The 22,609-nt window shown below is 47.2% G+C and overlaps 1 protein-coding gene across 9 annotated transcripts in view; it reads left to right on the top strand.

The window, feature by feature from the left end:
- Positions 1-22,609, top strand: part of PAFAH2 (platelet activating factor acetylhydrolase 2) — a 57,104-nt gene that overhangs the window by 18,941 nt on the left and 15,554 nt on the right. For 5 of the 9 annotated variants that reach the window (XR_007154697.1, XR_007154696.1, XM_047870270.1 and 2 more), the window contains 6 exons: positions 1,699-1,767; positions 2,407-2,548; positions 3,538-3,651; positions 8,082-8,173; positions 9,767-9,937; positions 11,888-12,042. Coding sequence is in view for 6 of the 9 variants with exons in the window: in XM_047870270.1 (XP_047726226.1) it covers positions 1,699-1,767; positions 2,407-2,548; positions 3,538-3,651; positions 8,082-8,173; positions 9,767-9,937; positions 11,888-12,042 (743 nt within the window). In the remaining 3 variants the exon portion in view is untranslated. Of the gene's footprint in view, positions 1-1,698; positions 1,768-2,406; positions 2,549-3,537; positions 3,652-8,081; positions 8,174-9,766; positions 9,938-11,887; positions 12,043-19,261; positions 20,359-22,609 lie in introns of those variants that run through there. The other 4 variants (XR_007154698.1, XM_047870274.1, XM_047870269.1 and 1 more) reach the window with 3 other exon arrangements.

Genomic DNA, 22,609 nt, shown 5'->3' on the forward strand with positions numbered 1-22,609 from the left:
TAGAGGTAGACAGAGATGATACAGTACTTCCACAGTAAGGAAGAGAGCCAGACTTCTTTTATCATCTTGCTCGGCCATGTGTGGCTTCCATTTCTAAGGCTATCTGATGACCTCAGGTGGCTGCTTTCGCTCCTACCGTTACACCCACATTCCAAGCAATAGGAAGGGAGAACTTGCCTGAAAGTTCTGTACAACACACTGTCTAGTCCCATTGACTAGCTCTACTCTGTCCATTATAGTAGCTTTTAGCTGCATGTGGCTGTTGAACATTACAAATATGGCTGGTCTAAACTGAGATGTGAAGTGTAAGGTACACACTGGATTTCAAAGACTTCATATGGAAAAAAAAAAAAAAGAAGTTAATAGAATATTTCATTAATTCAGACATTCTTTTTATTTAAAGTAATCCCGGGGAGCCTGGGTGGCTCAGTCTGTTAAGCATTTGACTTTGGGTCAGGTCATGATCTCGTGGTTTGTGGGTTTGAACCCCATGTCAGGCTCTGAGCAGCCCGGAGCCTGCTTGGGATTCTGTGTCTCCCTCTCTCTCTGCCCCTCCCCGACTCACGCTCTGTCTGTCTCTGAAAAATGAATAAATCTTAAAAAAAAAAAAAATTAAAGTAATCTCTACACCCAGCGTGGGGCTCAAAGGTTCAAACTCATGACCGCAAGGTCAAGAGTAGGATGCTCTACCAACTGAACCAGCCAGGTATCCCTAATTCAGACATTTTGATTATATGTCAAAATGATAATGTCTTGGCTCTATTGAGTTAAATGTAACATATTATTAAAATTAATCCCATCTGGGTTGTTTTTTTGGTTTTTTTTGTTGTTGTTGAGTTTAAAACATATACCAGGGTGCCTGGGTGGTTCAGTCAGTTGAGCTGAAATCAGTCTGTTGATTTCAGCTCAGGTCATGATCTCACAGTTCATGAGTTTGAGCCCTGCATCGGGCTCTGTGCTATCAGTATGGAGCCTACTTGGGCTTCTCTTTCTCTCTCTCTGCCTCTCTCTCTGTCTCTCAGAAATAAGTAAGTACACATTAAAATATATATCTACTAGAGAATTTTAATTAATTATGAGGGCGGTATTATATTTCTATTGCTGGGCTGGAACTTAATCACACAGTTAAACCTGGCTGCAGGGGAGGCTGAGAAATGTCATAATTGATGGCATAACTATCTTGAGCTGAAAATCAGATTCTGTTACTAAGGCGGAGGGAAAAGTAAGTGTTTAGAGTAGGCAGCGAACAGTGTCTGCCATATTGCTTTTTTTCTGGGAAGTTGGAGGACAGACCAAAAAAATCACATGCTAACTGACGGGCAGATTTGCATATTACAGAAATAGCCAGAGTGTCTGTCTTCGAGGATCTGACCAACGAATTTGGGAGACATACAACATATAGACAATAAAAATGCAATTGTCGAAGTAGCCAAACTGTATTGGGGGGTGCTGGAGGAGATAAGTCAAGGTTCATATGGGGTTGAAAACATCATGGATGGATTTCCACATGCTTCTTGGAACCTTGGGGAGACAAGTGGTATGCTGGCCGGAGAAAGTACCTTGAGGAGGGCTATTCCAAAGGAAGCTTCCTCCATTCAATCTTTTGAGATGGTCACTAGCCAAGTATGGTTGGATTGGGGGCTGCAGGTGGGCAATTCTTTTGACCACTTCTCTCTTTCTTCCTTCCTGCATCTCTAGGACACTGTATTCAGCCTTCTGCATGGAGCTGGCCTCCCACGGCTTTGTGGTGGCTGTTCCAGAACACAGGTGAGGGGACGGCAGTCATAACGAAGTATAATAGATTGGATGCCTGCCGTGGGCTAGGATATAGGCTAGACCCATATTGAGATGGTACTTTTAGTCTTCACAACAACCACGCAAAGCAGGTATTATACTCATTTAAAAAAAAATTTTTTTTAATGTTTTATTGTTTCATTTATTTTTGAGAGGGAGGGAGGGAGGGAGAGAGAGAGAGCGCACGCATGTGCGCACAGGGGAGGGGCAGAGAGAGAGGAAGACACAGAATCCAAAGCAGGCTCCAGGCTCCGGGCTGTCAGCACCGAGCCCGATGCGGGGCGTGAGCCCACGAACTGGGAGATCGTGACCTGAGCTGAAGTCGGTCACTTAACCGACTGAGCCCCCCAGGCGCCCTTATACTCATTTTAAAGGTGAGGAAACCACGGTTCAGAGGTTCACTTGCTGAAGGTGACACCGCTAAATTGGGGTTCAAACCTATCAGTCTTCCATTTCAGGGTTTTTCTCCTCTCCTGTGTATGCCCCCAGATCTTTTTCCCTCCTGGCCAAAGGATGATCCAGGGTATCTTGGCGGAAATGGAGGATTTGGTAAAGGGGAGAAATAAGCTGAAGAGTGTCTTCTTGGTGTCTCTGGTGGCATGTGTATTTCAGGGACGGGTCAGCCGCGACCACCTGTTTCTGCAAGCAGGCCCCAGAGGAGAACCAGCTCCCTAATGAGTCGCTGGAGGAGGAATGGATCCCTCACCGTCAGATTGAAGAAGGGGAGAAGGAATTCCATGTCCGAAATTGCCAGGTAGGCTTGTGCCAGTTGGGGAAGGGAGAGTTTACCTGTCTTCCTCCTACTATAGTCACTAAGAAGACTTTTCACTAACCTTCTGTCCTGAAATCTCAGCCATAGTGGGTCTGAGCTTGCCACATCAGAGAAATGGGGTATTAATCAAGACTTTTACAATTGCAGGTGACAGAAAGTCCATTTAATCTCGTTAGGCCAAATGGAGACTTGGTTGGCTTATCCAGGCAGTTGTAAGTGGGGCAGGACCACGGGAGCCAGACAGATATGGTCAAGACCTTTCTTTCTTTCTTTCTTTCTCATCTCTGCTCTGCTGGTTGGTCTTGTCTGCAAACTGGCTTACCTTCTGAGGTTAGAACCGTAGCTCGTGACAGTCTGAGCTTGCGTATGTTTCAGCTCCCCATCTGAGAGAATTAGGCTCTTTGGGGGTTGTCTCCCAGTCATCATACCTGCCTCAAGCTGCAGGTTGAAAATGAAAAACCCTGGAGGGAGGCTCCTAGACTGGGGAGAGATACCCAAATGGGAAATTCCCATCAGAAGTACATTGATAGATTTGAGGGGAGCACAGTCCTCAAAGGTCAGGGTTAGTGGGCAAAGTAGGAGCAGATAAGTGCTAGACAGACAAAAGCAATAAATGTATGTTGTTAATAGGCATGTAGAATCCGGTACTAGGCTGATTCAAAAACACTCTTGCTCCTTTTGTGTTCAAGGTGCTTTCATATGTGTTGTCTTATTCGGTCCTCTTGACACCCCCGTGGGGAGGTGGGTAGAGAGTCTGTATGGCAGTGCTGACTGCAGTGAACTGTTAGGTGGTGCTTATGTGAGCTGCTAGGAGGTTGCTGAGCCTTTCTCAGGATGTGGAACCCACAGTGCTTGCTGAGATGTGGGTGGGCAAGCTATCCTGCATTCTTCCTTGGCTCTGTCGGAGAGTGAGATCCTTGCTGGATGATTGTGCGGCGTTCCAGCTCCCACCAGGACTGTCTGTGTTGCAGGTGCATCAGAGGGTAAGCGAGTGTGCACGGGTGTTGAAGATCCTGCAAGAGGTCACTGCTGGGCAGATCGTCCTCAACATCTTGCCTGGCGGGTTGGATCTGATGACTTTGAAGGTATGGCAGCCGTCGGTATGACCCTGAGCACACATATTCATCAGGACTTTTTTGGTTACAAATAACAGAAACCTAACTCATTAGCTTAAACTGAAAGAGAATTTATTGACTCAAGTAAGTGGGAAGACCCAAGGCAGACAGGCTTCAGGCCAGTGTAGCTAGATCCAGGGTCTCAGACGTTGTCATCAAAGTCCCGGCACTCTCTCTACCTTCTCCTGGCTCAGTTCCACTCTGTGTGTGTGAGCTCCATTCTCACTGCACCCCCCCCCCCCATCAGACAAGAAAGATGTTGCTGGCAGCCTGAACCTGTGTTTTTTTTTAAGTTTGCTTATTTATTTTGAGAGAGAGAAAGCACAAGCAAGGAAGGGGCAGAGAGAGAGGAGGACAGAGGATCTGAAGCAGGCTCTGCGCTGACAGTAGAAAGTCTGACACAGGGCTCAAACTCACGAACCACGAGATCATGACCTGAGCCGAAATCAGATGCTTAACCTACTGAGCCACCCAGGCGCCCCACCCCAAGCGTTTTTTCAGTTCAGCTCCAGATTTAACAGGAAGAGAGATTCTGTTGCCTCCACTATTCTGGGAAGGCCGTGGCCCTGCTTGGGTTACTTGTCCCTTCTAGATCTATCACTGTACCAAAAGGACAGCTGTTAAGTGGGGCAGATAGATTGGCCTGCCTCAGTTCTACCCCCACTTCTGGGTCAGGGGAACCTGAGCACCAGGACTGGCAGCCCTACAGGGCCACACGGATAAGGAAGAGATGTTTCGGTCCCCAGAGGAAGGGCTTTCGAGCCACAAACAACCTGCGTCCACAGCAGGCTAATTCCTTCCCTCAAGAGGATCTCAGAAATCCTCCCAGGAGGATAGACACTGTCTTGGCTATGGAATTTGCTGCCTATGAAGATACATTCCCAACCCCCCTATCTTTCCCACCTGATTTCAAAAATAGCTCAGGCTCTATTTAGACCACCAAGAAATCACACAAAAGCATGAAGAAAAAAATAGTTTTTCTACATTTTGATGTTTGTCCTTCCAGTTCTTTTATTTATCTATTTATTTACTTATTTATTTTGAGAGAGAGGAAGCCTGCAAGCAGGGGGAGGGGCAGAGATAGAATCTTAAGCAGGCTGGTGCTCAGCACAGACAACCCTAGGATCATGACCTGAGCTGAAATCAAGAGTCAGACACTCAACTCACTGAGCCACCCAGGTGCCCCAGGCTTTCTAGTTCTTTTAAAATGCATAACGTATACGTGTACATTTTTAAAAGCAATAATGTTATCATTTAATACAAGCTTTTGTATGGCCTTTTTTTTTTTCACTTAGCAAAATAGTCTGGATGTTGTCTTATGCCAGTGAATATTTTCTAGGGCATGATTTTTAATAGCTGTGTAATATTCCATTGCATAAGTGAGAATGGTGTATGTATATATATAAAAAAATAACAATTACTGCCTTATGAGTACTTACCGTGATGAGAGCCCTTACTCTCAAACTTATGCGGGAAGTATTATCTCTTTGCATAGAACGAAACCAAAGATCAAAGAGACTATCTACCCAGGGTGACACAGCTAAGTAAGTGGTAGGCTCAGGCTTCAAACTGGGGCTTTTGGATCCCAAAGCCTGTGCTGTGGGCCCCAAAACCTTACTACAAAGTAACTTTTAGGGGCACCTGGATGGCTCAGTCAGTTGAACATTTGACTCGATTTCAGCTCAGGTCGTGATCCCGAGGTCATGGGATCGAGCCCCACCTCGGGCTCTGCACTGAGCATAGAGCCCTGCATGAGAGTCTCTCTCTCTCTCTCTCTCTCTCTCTCTCTCTCTCTCTTTCTCTCTCTCCCCTCCCCCACCCCTCTCCCCCCACCACTCTGGCTCTCTGTATAATAAAAATAAATGAAAAAGAAAATACCTCGTAAAGGCTCTAGTAGCGTCTTCCAGGGCAGAGTATCTGCCTGGATGCCCAGTTGGCAAGGCAGAGATCTGAAGCGCTTTACCAACTATTTGATGTATGTCATCAACCCCCACTAGACAAGCAGGGTCCTGGGCACTGAAGTGCAGGGCTGCACGCCTGTGAGCCTAAGACCAACATTAGGCAGGCTGGAGTTTAGTTCGATTGTTGTATTTTGGAGAAATACAGAATAAGAAAAGCTAAGAACGTTTTCGTCTATCAGATTACGATCTGAAAATTGATTACTCACTCTTGTTGGCAAGACTGTGGGGAAGTAGAGATTATAGATTGCCCCATGCAGGAGAGTTTGGCGATACTTATCAAAAGCACAAATGCACATATTATTTGACCCAGCAGCGTCCACTTCTTGGAATTTATTCTGTAGATACTTGTACCCATGCAACGTGATGTACGTACAAGGTTAATCATTCCACTGTTGTTTGTAATAGCGAAAGCTTGATAGTATCCTAAGTGTTCTCCAGTAAGGGAAGTGGTTTAATAGATTATGGAACAATGGATGTATTAGTTTTGGGAATGTTAATTGCCGTAACTTGTAAGTCCCAAATCTCAGCGGCTTAACACAATGGAAATTTAATTCTCTCCCACGTAAAGTCGAAAATGGGTGCTCCTATGCATGAGCTAACTCAGGGATCCAGGCTCCTTTCAGCTCATAGCTCTACCCTCTTCCACTTGTGAAACCCAACTCCACTGTGTGCAGTAGTTCAGGAATTGGAAAGGGTGTAGAGGTTTGTATGAAACACTTTTTATGGGCCAAGCTTGGATGTGGAGATACCGCTTTCGTGCTCATTCCGTCGGCTAGAACTCGGTCCCAAGGCCACATCCAACTGCTAGGCAATAGAGTCTAGCTGTCTGTCCAGGAAGAAGACAGATTTGGGGATCAGCCAACTGTCTATGCCATGGTGAAACCCATTGTAGCTGTAAAAAGGATAAGAAAGGTCTTTATGTACTAATATTATTATGTACAAAGGTAAGACACAATGCCACTTGTATAAAAAGGGGGGGGGAAGTATAGAGTCACATTTACCTGTATGCATGTAAGTAAGCTCTGCAAAGACACTGAAGAAAGTTACCCGTGTAGGGATAGGTGTTGGGTAGCTGTGGGAAAAGGGAACGTGGTACACGGGTGACTTTGCTATATATTCCTGATTTTAGGGATTTATAAATATATTAACCTATTAAAAAAACCTGAAGTGGCCACCAGCCAAGTTGTTGGTCAGAAGGTACTGAGCAAGGGGGGAGAATTTGGATACAAAGCCTTGGGTTAGAAATTGGGGAGAGCAGGGGAGAGCATGGGAGCCGGGCAGAGGCTGGACAGCAAAGGCTAGAGAGATTTTCCGAGCCCCTTAGCAGGCAGCTGCAGTGGCTTTTTATATAACCAAGCCCTGCAGGCTTCTGTGGACAACCAGAAATAGATACTTGCGGAGCATGTTCGAGCAACCAGACTCACTGCTAGAGAAACGTCAGGACAGATGCCCAGAGGAAGGAGACCCTGAGTCTGTTTCTGGATGAGCACGCCTCACTTCAGAGGAAAATGACAGGTGGCAGGAGCTTTCTGTTCTGTCCTTGGCTTGGTGCACGTGTCAGCCTGTTGGACTGGCTGTAAGGCAGGGGTCTAGAGGCCAGAGACAGTTCTTGTTCTTAACGTGCTCTTACACTGATGGGTCAGCGTGGAATCACATCATTTATGCCCATTCATTTATGCGTGTGTGTGTATATATATATATTTTTTTAATTTTTTTTTTTCAACGTTTATTTATTTTTGGGACAGAGAGAGACAGAGCATGAACGGGCGAGGGGCAGAGAGAGAGGGAGAGACAGAAACGGAAACAGGCTCCAGGCTCTGAGCCATCAGCCCAGAGCCTGACGCGGGGCTCGAACTCACGGACCGCGAGATCGTGACCTGGCTGAAGTCGGACGCTTAACCGACTACGCCACCCAGGCGCCCCTTTTTTTTTTTTTTTTTTAATGTTTATTTATTTTTGAGAGAGAGTGAGAGACAGAGCGTGAGCAGGGAAGGGGCAGAGAGAGAGGGAGACACAGAATCCGAAGCAGGCTCCAGGCTCTGAGCTGTCAGCACAGAGCCTGACACGGGACTCGAACTCACAAACCACGAGATCATGACCTGAGCTGAGGTTGGATGCTTAATTGACTGAGCCACCCAGGCGCCCCTGTTGGTATATATTTGAATGTCTCCTCTGGTCCGGGTGTTACAGGAAGTATGATTACAAAAACAAAGGTGGAAAACATAGTTTTCAGAATTCCTGACTACAGAAAGCTGTTCAGCCTGGGGAATGCCTGACTGGCTGCTCTCCGGTGAGCAAGAGGTTCTTAACGTGCGGGTGGGAGTTCACCCACTGTACTGTACTTCCACATCACTCTCACTCTTTGCCTCTTGCCTCTGAAGAATTCCCGGAAAAGCAACCCCTCGTTTCTGATTTGGCTCAGTTCTCTGCTTTCCTCAGGGTAGCATCAACATGAGCCGCGTGGCTGTGATGGGACATTCATTTGGTGGGGCCACGGCGATACTGGCTTTGGCCAAGGAGACCCAGTTTCGGTGAGTTTCCCAGCGATGCTTCTGTGAGCACACACCATTCATTCAGCATGTGTTTGTCACACAAGAGTTATATACTAGGCACTGTTTTGGGGGCTGAGGGTTCAGTGGGTCTAAGATTTCATGGAATTATGTTATTGTGGGAGGAGATGGACTAATAAACAGTCAAATCCCCAGTCCCCAAGTGTAGTGAAGCAAATAAGAGGCCGATATGCCAGAGTAATTGGAGGTTTTTTGGAGAAAGTGACATAAACCAAGACTTAACAAAGAAACTAACCATATAAAGGTCTAGGGGATCATTCTAGGAAGAGGGAACAGCTAATGCAAAGGCCCTGAGGTAGAAAGAAGCTTGCTGTGTCAGTGTGGGAGAGGCACAGTGAGTGAGGGGGAAGTGGCTCAAGATGTGATCAGAGAGATAAACAGGGGCTAGGTCACAGGGCCTTTTGGCCACAGTGAGGGAGTTTGATTTTATTCCAGGTATGATGGGAAACCATTGAAGGATTTTAAGCAGAAAAAAAAAATCTTTATTTATTTATTCACTTATTATTTTATTTTATTTTATTTTATTTTATTATTTATTTATTTATTAAACTAATTGCTACACTCCACATGGGGCTCAAACTCATGACCCCAAGATCAAGAGTCACATGCTCTTCCTGCTGAGCCAGCACCACCCCCCTCAACCCCGCCCCGAGAAAAATCTTATTTGCACTTGTAAAGATCCCTCTGGCTACTGTGTGAAGAATGGACTGTGGCAGGACAAGACTGAAAACCAGGAGGCTAGTTAGAGGAAAGCTATTTCAGAGTCAAGGTCAGAGGTGATGGGTTTGCATTAGGACAGAGGTGGCAGGATGGAGAGATGTGAATTGAGTCAGGATATATTTTAGAATTTTCAGGACTTGGTGATGTATGAGGTGAAGGAAAGAGGAGTCAGGTTTTTCATTTTTGTATGCATCATCTGAGTGGGAGATGAATGTCCTTCATTGATATGGAGAAGACCGGAGGAACTTTGGGGGTGGGGTGCTAATCTTGGGTCCTTAGTTTTGCCCCAGGTGACAGATTACTGCTTGCCACACTGGCCATGTCTTTGAGTTGTGGCATCGAGGAACCTTTTCCTGACCTCCCATGCCGTACATGCTGTGTTCTCACATAGCTCCTTGTGCCGTCAGGGCACTAAGCTGCATTTCGTTACCTTGTCTGTTCTGTCTCCCTTTCTAGACTGGGAGCTCCATGAGAGCAAGAACTGTGTCATTTATCTCTGTATCCACAGCACAGAGCTAAGCACATAGTAGGTACTCAGTGAATGTCGAATGAATGAAGTACCTTCTGAGTAACCCAGGTCAGCAACCTGAGTAGATCCAGAGAAGGTCTGACCCTTGCTCTCAGTGAGTTTAAAATCTAGAAGAGTCTTTGGTGACAGGTAAAACTGATCTCTACCCAAGATCCTAACTGAAGTGTCTGGACCCTGGTACCCCCTTCCTGGCTTTCTGAGCTTTTGTCCCCCTGAAGGGAAGAGCCCTGCCCCTTCCCCCTCTACCCTAACTACTCTTACCTGGGTTTCTGCATGGCTATTCCAAATGTCTGGTTCCATGACAGGTGTGCTGTGGCTCTGGATGCTTGGATGTTTCCTCTGGAACATGACTTTTACCCCAAGGCCCGAGGCCCTGTGTTCTTTATCAATGCTGAGAAATTCCAGACAGTGGAGAGTATCAACTTGATGAAGAAGATATGTGCTCAGCACGAGCAATCCAGGATCATAACTGTCCTGTGAGTAAGCCCCAGGGTCACGATCCCCAGTGTCCTCGCCATTTGCTACCTAGCTGTGGCTCTCTTAGTTTCTTCTACATTATCCCTAAGTTCTCCCCATTAATACAGCACCTGAATACTTCCTGAAGTGCAAAGCCTTATTCATTCCTTTAGGATTTCCTAGCTGTCCGTTTCCACTTAGCTCTATCTACAGCAATTCCTTTACTAGTTCATATGACTGATGACAGGATTTACCTGTTGCTTTCTGGAACAGAAAGCAACTCTTTCCCCTGGAGAGGACAAGTGTGGGTCGGGGTGGACTCCAGAGATCTCGAACCTCATTTGGGAATTTCACCGAGTCTTTTGAAGACTGTAAATGTAGTAGCCCTTCGACGTTCAGGAGATAGGCCTCAGGAGACCTTGAACACCTAAATTCAGATACCTTCCGCAAACCATCTATATTCTGCCCAAGAGAAACCATACTCTTCACTTCCATTGCTGGCACTATCAGATGGTTTTCTTTCAGGAGCCATTTTTCACAGAAAGAAAATTTTTTGAGTGACTTTGAGATACGTACCATAGCTCATAAGTGGCACACAGTTCAGGTGCAGGGCTGAAGGCTCACTGACAGATCTCTGACTTGCTTCCGCCCTGCACTCGAGCCTAACAGAGCCTAATAGCGCAGGCGTCAAGGATCCCACGTTCTGTCTTAGCAAGACGACAAGTAACTACGTGTCACGGGCCTTTGGAATCACTCAGGTAGCTGAAATGCTAAGTCCGAAGCGCTGGAATGCTAGGAGTCTGCCACCCTTGCTCATCTTGGCGGGGCTGTCTCCCCGAGGGCCAGCCCTCCCTTTGGCTGTTTGTCTCATGGCAGCGTGACAGTTTCCCCAAGCCAGTCAGATGGAGGGTAATGGTGGCAAGGGAGGGGAGAGCAGTCGGGAAGGGGATGATTTAACTGTTGGCAGTGTATCACTTCTTAAACCGAGTGCTGGGTATCCATTATGTTTATTCTTTACACTTTTTCGTGTGCCTTAAGTAACACTTTTTTTTTTAATTTTTTTAACGTTTATTTATTTTTGAGACAGAGAGAGACAGAGCATGAACGGGGGAGGGGCAGAGAGAGAGGGAGACACAGAATCGGAAGCAGGCTCCAGGCTCTGAGCCATCAGCCCAGAGCCTGACATGGGGCTCGAACTCACAGACCGCGAGATCGTGACCTGAGCTGAAGTCGGGCGCTCAACCGACTGAGCCACCCAGGCGCCCCAGCACATTTTTTTTTTTAAGTCAGTTTTTCTGCATGATACCAACCAAAGCTTGGCATTTAGGTTTTCTTCCCTCATTGAATTGATTAGGAAATTGAGTTGGGAGCAATAGCCCAAAATGAACCTACCGAGAACTTTTCACCTTCGAATTAAATGTATTTGATATCAAAGAACTTAAATTCGAATCCAGAAACCTTCTTTTATAAGCATTTGTCCTCACTTGTCTGATTACTTAAATAAAGACAGGGGATTCCTTTTCCTGTTTACTTTGTGATACATTTCTGAAGAAAGAGGAGCTGACATGTTTTGTGAATGTTCAGGAGTCACGTGAAAGCCATGGTGTGGTGGTTTGTAATGACATAGGAATGGCCGGCGTGGCAGACCTCGCTTCCTCACCCCTGCACCTGCCCGCCCCAGCTAACTCCACCCTTCCCTGCACTGTCAGACGTTGTGTTCTAGGGGCCGAGGCAGCTTTGAAGCCAGGCACCCCTGTGTTCAAATCCTAACCCTGTCCCTTGCTAGCTGTGTGACCTCAGGCAGTTCCTTTCCTCGGATTCCGTCAAAGGGGAAATGCTTCTCTTATGAGACTCTTGTGAAAATTGAGATAATGCACATAAAACAGCTCGTACATGGTGAATGCTTAACAAATACTAGTATGCCTTAGCCTCCAGACCCATCCCGGTTACTTGTTCCTCTTTTCCTCTAGTGGTTCTGTTCATCGGAGTCAAACTGACTTTGCCTTTGTGGCTGGTAACTGGATTGGTAAATTCTTCTCCACTCAAACCCGTGGGAGCTTGGACCCCTATGAAGGTCAAGAGATTATGGTGAGGGCCATGTTGGCCTTCCTGCAGAAGCACCTTGGTAAGGAGAGAACTGGGGTTTACGGGGAAGCCATGGGGTCCCTTAGATTTCCCTGCACAGCGGTCTATACCGACATGTCCCAGATCAGGACGATTTATGGCACAAGGAAAACCTGAGCGAAGGAGAGGGTTATGTAGAATTACAGAAAGAACACTTAGCTGAAAGTTCGGAGACCCTGACTCTGTCTCTTACTACCTGAATGAACTTGGCCTCATCATTGAACTCCTGAGCCTTGGTTTCCTCACTGTAAATCGAACATTCACCTCTCTCTACTCCATTACTTGGGTCCTAACTCATTATCACTTACCTCATGTAGATTGTGGAGGTTATAATGATAAATGGGCTAAATTCGTGGAAGTGCTTTAAACAAAACAAAGCACGGAAGGCCTATGACCAGTGTCATACATCACAGACCAGCTAAATGGCAAGGCCTGTAGAGGTCATCGGTCCATCCTCCCACCCAGAGGAGATAGCCCCTTCCCTGCCATGTGGAGAGTGCTTCTCTGAGGGTCAGCCCTCTCCGCCTCTCCATTTTAAGACTGATACTCTAGTTAGGCTTGTTTTGGTTACAAGGACTAGATATTGACTCAGTTACCTCAAGAAGAAAAGGGGAGTTTATTGATGAAAGTACACCCAGCCCGGTGGGAAGCAAAAAGTTACAGGAACCCAAGTAGGACTGGCCTCTCTCTCTCTCATCTCTCTTATGAGGCTTAGCCTCATTTCCTCTCATGACATCTCTCTTTCTCTTGGCTCCAGTCTGTATTTTTCTTATATTCTACTCTAGTTTTCCTCTTGCCAATAGCCTCTGCTTGTTCAGTTGCTGGTCCCTCATAGCTCCAGTCAGCTCGAACCACTCATGGCCGCAAAGATGCGGCCCCCTCCCATCTTTGGCTCCCGCTGCTCACTGCCATGTTTCCCCGAATTTCCCAGACCGGATTCCCAAGAGAGACAGCTTGATTCTACCAGCTCATCTTTAGCTAGCAACACATCGTAGGCCACTGTCCAGCTTAGGCCCAGAGCTCTCTGGATCAGATGTCCCTCTCTGATCCACCAATGTTGTGCTAGCACAGTGTCCTTCAGAAGGGGGTCAGGCTGGCCTGGGTTTCCAAGGTTCCGCCTCACCCCAGCCTAAGACCAAAATGTCCTACTTTGTGACTCCTCCCACTTGCCCTGATCATCCCCTCAAGGGCTACCCAGAGGGGCCCCCGACCCCTTGCACATGGCAGGTCTTCAGATACTTTAAGTCCCCTATGGTGTCCTCTCTTGAGTTTCCCGCTCAGTAAGCTAAATGTCCCCGGTACCTGCGCCTGTTCCCCGTGCAGCTCCCCGTGTGGCCATTATTATCCCCTTCGGATGCACTGTTTGTCACCACACCTGGGTGGTGCCCCGACTTGAGCAGCTGGTTGCGGTACAGCAGCACCGTCACCTCTGTGCTCTGGACACGAGACTTCTAGTTGCGTGGCCTGAGCGCATTCACAATTCCAACCGTTGCCTAACAAATTCGGCTTGGATTGAGTTTGCTTTTAAGACACATCTGTTCTATTACGAGTTTATTGGCTTTTTGAACCTCCGTTTGCATTTTGAAATTTATGCCTGTTCATTTTCTCTTGCTCATTGTGTGAGCCATTATGCCTGCCTGGGTTTAGAGACTTCCAGGGTTAATAGAGACCTTGGAGCACCACCCGTCACCTCGTAGGAGAAGAATGGATCCATGAGTCTAGACTTTAATGGAGACTGACTACATGGTCCTCAGTCCACTTTCCCCATTTCCTACTGGCACCATGTCATTAGGTAAGAGCTAAATATGACAGGGGAGCCTACCATGGCGTGATTGGTATTTCCGCCTTTAATACCAATGTCTGTTGAGCTAAGGTACTTATTACGGAGACCACCAGAAGAGGAGACGGAAGGGAGGCAAGCCCTACACTGAAGGGAGATTACTGAGGATTTGCATTATGCCAGGCTTTCCACTGAGTACTATAGATTCAGTATGAGGTATAATCCTGAAGATGACCCTCTCCGGCAGGTACTTTTATTATTAACGCCATTTTATAGATGAAGATAGGAAGCTTAGAAAATTTAAGTAATTTGTCCAAGGTTATCTGGTTATTGAGTGGCAAGGCCAGAATGCAGCCTAACTTGTCTGATTCCCAAGCCCACGTACTTAGTTGATGCACTGTCCTGCCAGTGACTGATGACCACGATATATGTGCTCAGTCTTGAGGAGACACAGAGGGCAGGCGCCTGGCTGATGGAAGGGAACAGACAGCCGAGGAAGGAGGCTCCCTAGACAAAGTGACGCTTGTCTTGAATCTTTTTTTTTTAATTTTTAAAAATGTTCTTACTTGTTTTTGAGAGAGAGACACACTCACACAGAGCACGAGTGGGGGAAGGGCAGAGAGAGAGGGAGACACGGAATCTGAAGCAGGCTGCAGGGTCCGAGCTATCAGCACAGAGCCTGATATGGGGCTCAAAGTCACAAACCACAAGATCATGACCTGAGCTGGAGTCAGAGGCTTAACTGACAGAGCCACCCAAGCACCCTTGCTTGTCTTTAATCTTAACCGATGAGTACAATTCTCCAGGCAAGAAAGGGGCAAGGATCTTCTAAACAGAAGGCGCAGATGCTTGTATGGTCAGTTTTGAGAAACTGTGTTTAGAGTATCTGGCTCTCGGGGGCACCTGGGTGGCCCAGTCCGTTGAGTGTCCGACTTCGACTCGGGTCATGATCTCACGGCTTGTGAGTTCGATCCCCACGTCAGGCTCTGTGCTGACAGCTCGGAGCCTGGAGCCTGCTTCGGATTCTGTGTCTCCCTCTTACTCTGCCCCTCCCCCGCTCACACTCTGTCTCTCTCTCTCAAAAATAAAAAAAAAATAAAAAATAAAAAAAGAGTATCTGGCACTCGGGATAGTGAGTTGGTGGAACATACAGGCAGAGAAGTGGGCAGAAGCCAGAGGAGAAGCCATGTACTTGCTGAAATGAGAGTGGATTTTATTCCCCTGGCAGGGGACTGTCATGATCAGTCTTGTGTGTGCGAGCTGGCTGCATCATGGAGGACGGGCGATGGGCCTGTCTGAAGCTCTGGCTTAAGCAGACGAGAAGAGATGACACAGGGTCCAAAAACACAAAGGCTCTCACTTGCAACAATTAGCTTTGCAGCGGGAGAAAATCGTTTTGGTGGCCACACAATACATTGGCACACGGGAAACTAAGCTGAGTTGTAGTGAGCTGACCCTCTTCTGGCTCCTACAGAATACCTCTGGGAGGGCATATGCCACTGATCCAGGGATATTCTTTCTCTTTGTTGAAAAGATTGGTGCTTCTGGGGCACCTGGGTGGCTCAGTCATTTAAATGTCTGACTCCCGATTTCGGCTTGGGTCATGATCTCACGCTGACAGTGTGGAGCCTGCTTGGGATTCTCTCCCTCTCTCTCTCTCTCTCTCTCTCTCTCTCTCTCTCTCTGTCGCGCGCGCAAGATAAATAAATACATAAACTTGGGACACCTGGGCAGCTCAGTCGGTTAAGCGTCCGACTTCGGCTCAGGTCATGATCTCATGGTTGTGAGTTCGAGCCCCACGTCGGGCTCTGTGCTGACAGCTTGGAGCCTGGAGCCTGCTTCGGGTTCTGTGTCTCCCTCTGTCTCTGCCCCTCCCCTGCTCATGCTCGCTCTGTTTCTCAAAAATAAACATTAAAGAAAATTTTAAAAATAATAATAAATAAACTTTTAGGAAGATTGGTGCTCCTTTCCAATGAACTACAGGTAGCTTCTGTCTCCACCTAGTACTCCTCTCTACCGCTCTCCCAGAAGACTATTTCACATCTTCTCCTTTGCGAACCTCTGACACCCTCCCCTACCCTGTCTCTCAACTGATTAACTTCGCCTCCCACCTCACTGAGAAAATGGAAGTAGTCAGGACTTCCTCGAAATCCCAGCACCTCGTCTACCCACCTTCATGCCTATACTCAGCTCTGCGGCCGGTTCCTAGAGATTCCCAGTCAGTTGTCTGAGGCCACCCCTCCACTCACGTACCAGATTCCCTCCTTTTCCATATGCCGGCAGTTTTTTCCTCTTTATCTTCCATCATCAGTTTTTCCCTCTCTTGCTTCATTTCACCCTGAAATTTCTCTTTAAAGATACCTCTCTGGGAGGTGCCTGGGTGGCTCAGTCGGTTGAGCTGCGAGTCTTGATTTCACCTCAGGTCATGATCCCAGGGTCGTGGGATCGAGCCCTGCGTCAGGCTTTGCCCTGAGCATGGAGCCTGCTTAAGATTCTCTCTCTCTCTTCTCCCCTCTCTCTCCCTCTGCCCCACTTGTGCTCTCTTTCTCTTTAAAAACTAAAAAAAATTAAAAAAAATATTAAAGATCTCTCTTTTGACCCCACTTTCTCCCCTCTCTTCACCCCTTTTCCCTGTTCCTCCTAACAGCAAAACTCCTCAAAGAAGAATGTCCGTCTTTGCTTTCTCTGGTTCTTGTGTTCGCATTCTCTCTTTTTTATGTATTTATTTAGTTTAAAACATTTTTTGTTTATTTATTTTGAGAGAGAGAGAGAGAGAGAGAGAGAATGGGGGAGGGGCAGGGAGAGGGGGAGACACAGAATCCGAAGCAGGCTGCAGGTCCCAAGCTGTCAGCACAGAGCCCGACGTGGGGCTCGAACCCACGAACTGTGAGATCATGACCTGAGCCGAAGTCGGCCGCTCAACCAACTGAGCCACCCAGGCGCCCCTCGCATTCTTTCTTGAACCCATTCCAGTCAGGCTTTTGCATCCCAGTTCCCCATGAAAACTGCTTTTGTCAGTGTGGCCAGTGACCCTCACAGCCTTCCATCCGGTGGTGAACTCCATTCTTCGTCCCCTGGCATGCTCAGCAGCTCCTGACAGAGTCGGGGACGCCCACCTCTGTGGACCCTGGAGTTTGCTGCCAGGACACCCCACGGTGGGTTTTTCCCCTGCCTCGACGTCTGTTCCTCTTCGGTCTACTTTGCTGCTTCCAGGGCTCAGGGCTTGGACCTCTTCTCTACCCGTGTCCCCTGATGTCATCCAGTCTTGCGGCTTTAAGCGCCATCTCCATGCTGGCAAGTCCCACCTTTCTGTCGCCAGTTTAATCTCTTCCATGAACGTCGCATTTGTCTAAACCCACCACTCGACGTTTCTACTCTCTCGCCAGCAAAACCTGATTTCGGCTGCGGTCTTGCCCTTTGAGTTACTCAAGCTGTAGTCCTCCCTCTTGTCTCTGCTCTCACATCCCCCCTTTCCAATCTTTCAAGAATCCCCTTGGCTCTGCCTTCAAATTACATATGGAATCTCGTCACTTGTCCTCACCCCCACGACCGCCATCCTGTCCAAGTCGTCTCTCACTGAAATCACTGTGAGAGTGGCTTCCCTACTGCCACCCTTTCTCCCCACACGGTCTTAATCAAACAGCCAGAGTGATCCTGATAGAAAGTAAGTCAGATCTTTCACACCCCTGTTCAGAATCCTCCAATGGCTCCCCATTTCTCGGAGGGTCAAAAGCCAACATCCAGCATCCTGCTGGGCCCGTGTGATGTGGCCCTCTGGTCCCTCCTGACGCCCTCTCTGCTGCTCTTCTCCAGGCACTCACCCACTTCAGGGCCTGTGCACTGCCGTTCCCTCTGCCTGGAATGGAACACTGTTCCCGTATAGTCTCGTGGCTTCTTCCCACCTCCTTTAAGTCTTTGTGCAAATCTCACCTCAGTGAGGCCCACCTTGACCACCCTTTTTATTTTTAATTTAATTTAAAAAATTTTAAGTTTAGTTATTTAAGTAATCTCTACACCCAGCGTAGGGCTAGGACTCACAACCCTGAGGTCAAAAGTCACATTCTTTCATCCAAGCCAGCCAGGTGCCCCGACCACCCTTTGTAAAACATTGTCCCTTCCCTGCCTCCCCTTGCCCCGTCCCCCAGCCACCACCACTGCTTCTCTTATCTCGCTCTATTTTGTTTCCCATAGTATTTATCACCGCTTCCCATCCTATGTAATTTCTTAGGTTTATTGTTATACCTACTAGATTACGAGCTCTATGAGGATAAGGATTTCTATTTGTGTGTGGATGTATTTTTAGCACCAAGAACAGATTGGCACATCATGGGTGTGCTCGATGTTTTTTTGAGTTAACGAATCTGTAACACTTACTTGTTGAGGACCTGGTCCATGCCAGGTCCTTGGCAGGGTGCTGGGGATCCAAAGATGAAGGAGAGTGGTCCCTGCCTTCTGCCCCAGCTTTTGTTTGTTTTGAACAAAAGCACAGTGAGTGCCTGTTCGGCTGGGCCCCGCTCCCTCAGCCTGAGGCCTTGGATCCTTCCTTTGTGACTGTTGCTGCTGTGTATTTAGACCCATCTGCCGGGGCGCCTGGGTGGCTCAGTCGGTTGAGCGTGTGACTTCAGCTCAGGTCATGATCTCATGGTCCGTGAGTTCAAGCCCTGCATCGGGCTCTGTGCTGACAGCTCAGAGCGAGGAGCCTGCTTCAGTTTCTGTGTCTCCCTCTCTCTGTGCTCCTCCCCCACTCGTGCTGTGTCTCTCAGAAATGAATAAACGTTAAAAAAAAAAAAAAAACTTAGACCCATCTGCCCACGATCCTGGGGCCCTCTCGTGAATCATGTCCAGTTGTGCTGCCTCACGATATTGCCGTCCTGTTCTCTCCTGCCCTGCATCGAGGTGGCCCTGAATTTGCACCCACGGGCTAGCATGCCGAAGACTTCTTCCTGTTCAGCAGCTTTCCTGAGCTCGGAAATAGGCTTTCCGTTTTCTCACCCTTTCTGACCCAGGTGTGAATTCTGTCTCTACCACTTATCAGCTGTAAGGACCTTGGGTGAATCGGGTAGCTTCTGTGAGCCTCAGTTTCCTCGACTGTAAAATAGGGCTAATATAGTACTTAACTCATAGGGATATTGTGAAAAAGAGACAGTGCATGTTTGGCACAGTCTGTAGAATGAATTATCCTTCAGTAAATGCTGCCTTCTGTTACTAATTATTATCATTACTGAGTTGTCATGGGTTAAGCAAGTCGTTTATGAAGCACGTGTATACAAGCACTGAACGAAGTACAGTTATACTGCGGTCACCATCACAGCCACTGTAATCAGTCCTTTTGGTATCCCCGGTGCTCCTCTCAAGGCTGACCCACTAAATCCATGGTAGCTACTCTTTGATCTAACCTGGCAAAGATTGACTTGACCGTCCTGTTTTTTTCCCCATTCAGACCTGAAAGAGGACTATGACCAGTGGAACAGCCTCATTGAAGGCATTGGACCGTCGCTCATCCCAGGGGCCCCACACCATCTGTCCAGCCTGTAGGCACAGCTGGCCATTTGTGAAAGGTCACTGAGCTGAGTTCCCATTCGGGGCCTGCCCAGGGACACCCGTAGCCTCCTATCGAGAAGTGGCTGATGGTGACCCTTCTTCGCAGATTAAGAGGATGAAATCACACTGCTGATTAGATAACTGGGTACTTTGATCTTGGACTTGTTGATCTCCAACTCATGCTGGGGTGTGGCTCGCTTACTGATTGGCAAACTGACTTTCTGGGAACTGAACCCTGATGGTGTGGGGAACAAGCAGTGGGGTAGAGTTGGTGGGGGGGTGGGGGGGTGCTTCCAGCCCCAGGCTCTATTAACCCAGTGGCCTACTCCCTCACCTCGGGCCAGTGTGGCTTCTGCAGTGGAAGGAAGGAAGCCAAAGGATGGAGTGAAATTTCCACCTTCAGGACCTCTAGCCCAGCCTCGCACTGTCTCCTCCCACCTCTCTGCCTTCTCCCTCCCCAGGGCCACTTGGTAGGTTCTGATCACTTTAGGTAACTTCCTAGGATAGAGACCACCGTTTTCTGTTTATTTTCAAGCCTTCTTGTTGCATGAAACATCAGGACTCAGACTTGTGAGCCCACGGAGGAGGGCAGAAGCATTGTCCTCACAGCCTAGGGAGGGAAGCGCAGTCCACACTGGTATCGCAGAAGTTTCTGGATGTCATGGACTTTTGCTAAAAATGTATCTTGACAAGAATCAACACAAGTTGGTTGAGATGGAAAAGATAGATTAACACCATTAAGTGGCCTTTTGAACAGGCCCTTGCCACAAGAGGGAGGTAGTTTGGTTGGTTAGAATTCAGGCAACCACCCCTGGAGAGGTCTAGGGACTCTTTGGTCTTGCCCCTTACGTCAGATACCATGAGCCTCCAACTTGCCTGGAATCAGGGTGCTGTAGTCTGTTTTCTGGCTCTGAGGCCCTAGCCTCAAATGTAAGTCAAGATATAGACTGAATTTCCATTCTGTTCCATTTATAATATGAATGATATTAATACTCATGTTTGCCTAATGATATGTTGGAATATTTTCTTTATTTAATCTGCATTAGAGCAAGATGGCGAGCCATCTGGAAGTAACTTTTCCTTCTGTCTTTCTTTGTTCACTTACCACTTATGCCCATGTGGAAAAAGACTTTAAAAGGAAAGGAAATCTTCCTGGGGATCGAATTCAAAGTTGTCTGGGAACATCAACCTGAAACCCTCCTCTCCACTACTCTAGACTTCATACCTCAGCCCAGGTAGTAGAGGACCCCAGATGAGGCAGGAGCAAAGGGGAAATGCATCTACACAGTAGGTCCAAGGTCAGTGCCACCAAAGCAAGCTGGAACCATGTCTTCCATCTTGTGACAGCTCTTCTCTCTAAGATGTGAAGCGTCAGCTCCCCTGAGGCTGTGGACCTTGGGAGGATCTATGAATTCCAGTGAGACAGAGCATAAGGAGAATATCATTTCAGTGCTGGGCTCTAGAATTCTGTATCCTGGTTTTGAGTCCTGACTCTACCACCACTGAGTAAATTTGAGCAAATTATGTTCTCTTTCCATTCTTAGTTCCTGAGTTTCTAAAATGGGGATCTACATCATGAATTGTTAAGAGGATTAAGTGTAAAGATGAGTGACCCAAGGCTCATTTAAAAGTATGTTTCTGGGGCACTGGGTGGCTCAGTTGATTAAGCGTCCCACTCTTAATTTCCGCTCAGGTCATGATGTCATGGTTCTTGAGTTTGAGCCCCATGTAGGGCTCTGCGCTGACAGCATGGAGCCTGCTTGGGGTTCTCTCTCTCCCTTTGCCCCTCTCCCCTGCTCTCCCTCAATCTCTTTCTCAAGAGTAAATAAACATTTAAAAGTAATTAAATAAAAGTATGATTCCTACTTTCTGAATATGTGAGATTTTTGTAGTTATCTTCTAACTGTTGTTTTCTGGCTTAATTGCTTTGTGGCCAGAGAAAATAACCCATATGGTGTTCATCCTTCAGGATTTGTGGAAACTTGCTTTTTGGCCCAGTATAAGGTCAGTTTTGTAATTTAAATGATTTAAAAGACTATATATAAGGAGTTTTGGCTTGCTTTTTTACTCAACAACACATTATGGACTTCCTTCTAGGAGAATGCATACAGATATTTAATAGAGCCTTCCAACCCCCGTATGGGGACCAGAGCCCCTCCACACTCGCAGAACCAGTATCTACTGGTTCTTGAGCCTGGGGCTGGTTCTGCAGATGCTGAGGGGCCAGTTCTGGCAGCATGAGCACATGAGACCCAACTGCTACCTTAGGCAAATAAAGAATGCAGATACATTTTGTAAAGAAGGTTCTCAGAAATTGGATCTATTTCCTCCACTCAGTTCATGTTCTGGTAATGACTCATTTATCCAGCAACGTTGGAGTAGGTGAATTTTTATATAACTGAAAATTATCCTGTAAGCTACAGAATATAATATTGACTTTTTTTTTTTTTTAAGTAATCTCTACATCCAACACGGGGCTTGAACTCACAACCCCAAGATCAAGAGTTGCGTGCTCTACTGACTGAGGCAGCCAGGCACCCCCAATATTGACTATTTTGAATATCAATCTACCAAAAAGATAATGCAGTTACTTCTTAATGTGAACTGACCTCATTTAACTTTTTAGGATGTTTCTATTAAGATAAACCAGATTATATGGTAGTAACAAGCAACCCCAAACAGCAACAAAAGTTTATTTCTTGCCCATGTTCTTGTTCTCTGTTGGTTGGCTAGAAACTCTGCCTTGTGTCTTTTTTACCCTCATAAGACACAGAGGATCTATGAATTCCAGTGAGACAGAGCATAAGGAGAATATCATTTCAGTGCTGGGCTCTAGAATTCTGTATCCTGGTTTGGGTACAGTGGGGACAGTGGAGCTGCCACTGTCTGAAAGCGTCCTTTGCTGGTTGCCACGGGCACCCATTAGCTCTTGAAGCTTCTGCCCAGAAGTGCCACTCACTATTTCCATTCATGTTTCGTTAGCCAAAACTAGTAATCCGCCCATACCTAACATCCCATACCATACCCAGAGAGCCGACCTATCTGTGACCAGGTCTAATGTGTGAGCAGTGGCGCACCGTTATCTGTAAAGATGTGGATAGCTGTTTGCACCTATCCTGTGTGGTCCCCAGCAGCTGTCCTCCTCGTTCTTTTGGTTGCTTTTCAGAGTTTGTGTTTGTCTCCCTTGTAGTCAGACTGCCAGCCATCACTCTTCTTTGCCTTTCTTGCGCCAACCCCTCTTCACTTG

This window comes from Prionailurus viverrinus, chromosome C1, assembly GCF_022837055.1.
Source record: "Prionailurus viverrinus isolate Anna chromosome C1, UM_Priviv_1.0, whole genome shotgun sequence".
Classification (NCBI taxonomy): Eukaryota; Metazoa; Chordata; class Mammalia; order Carnivora; family Felidae; genus Prionailurus; species Prionailurus viverrinus.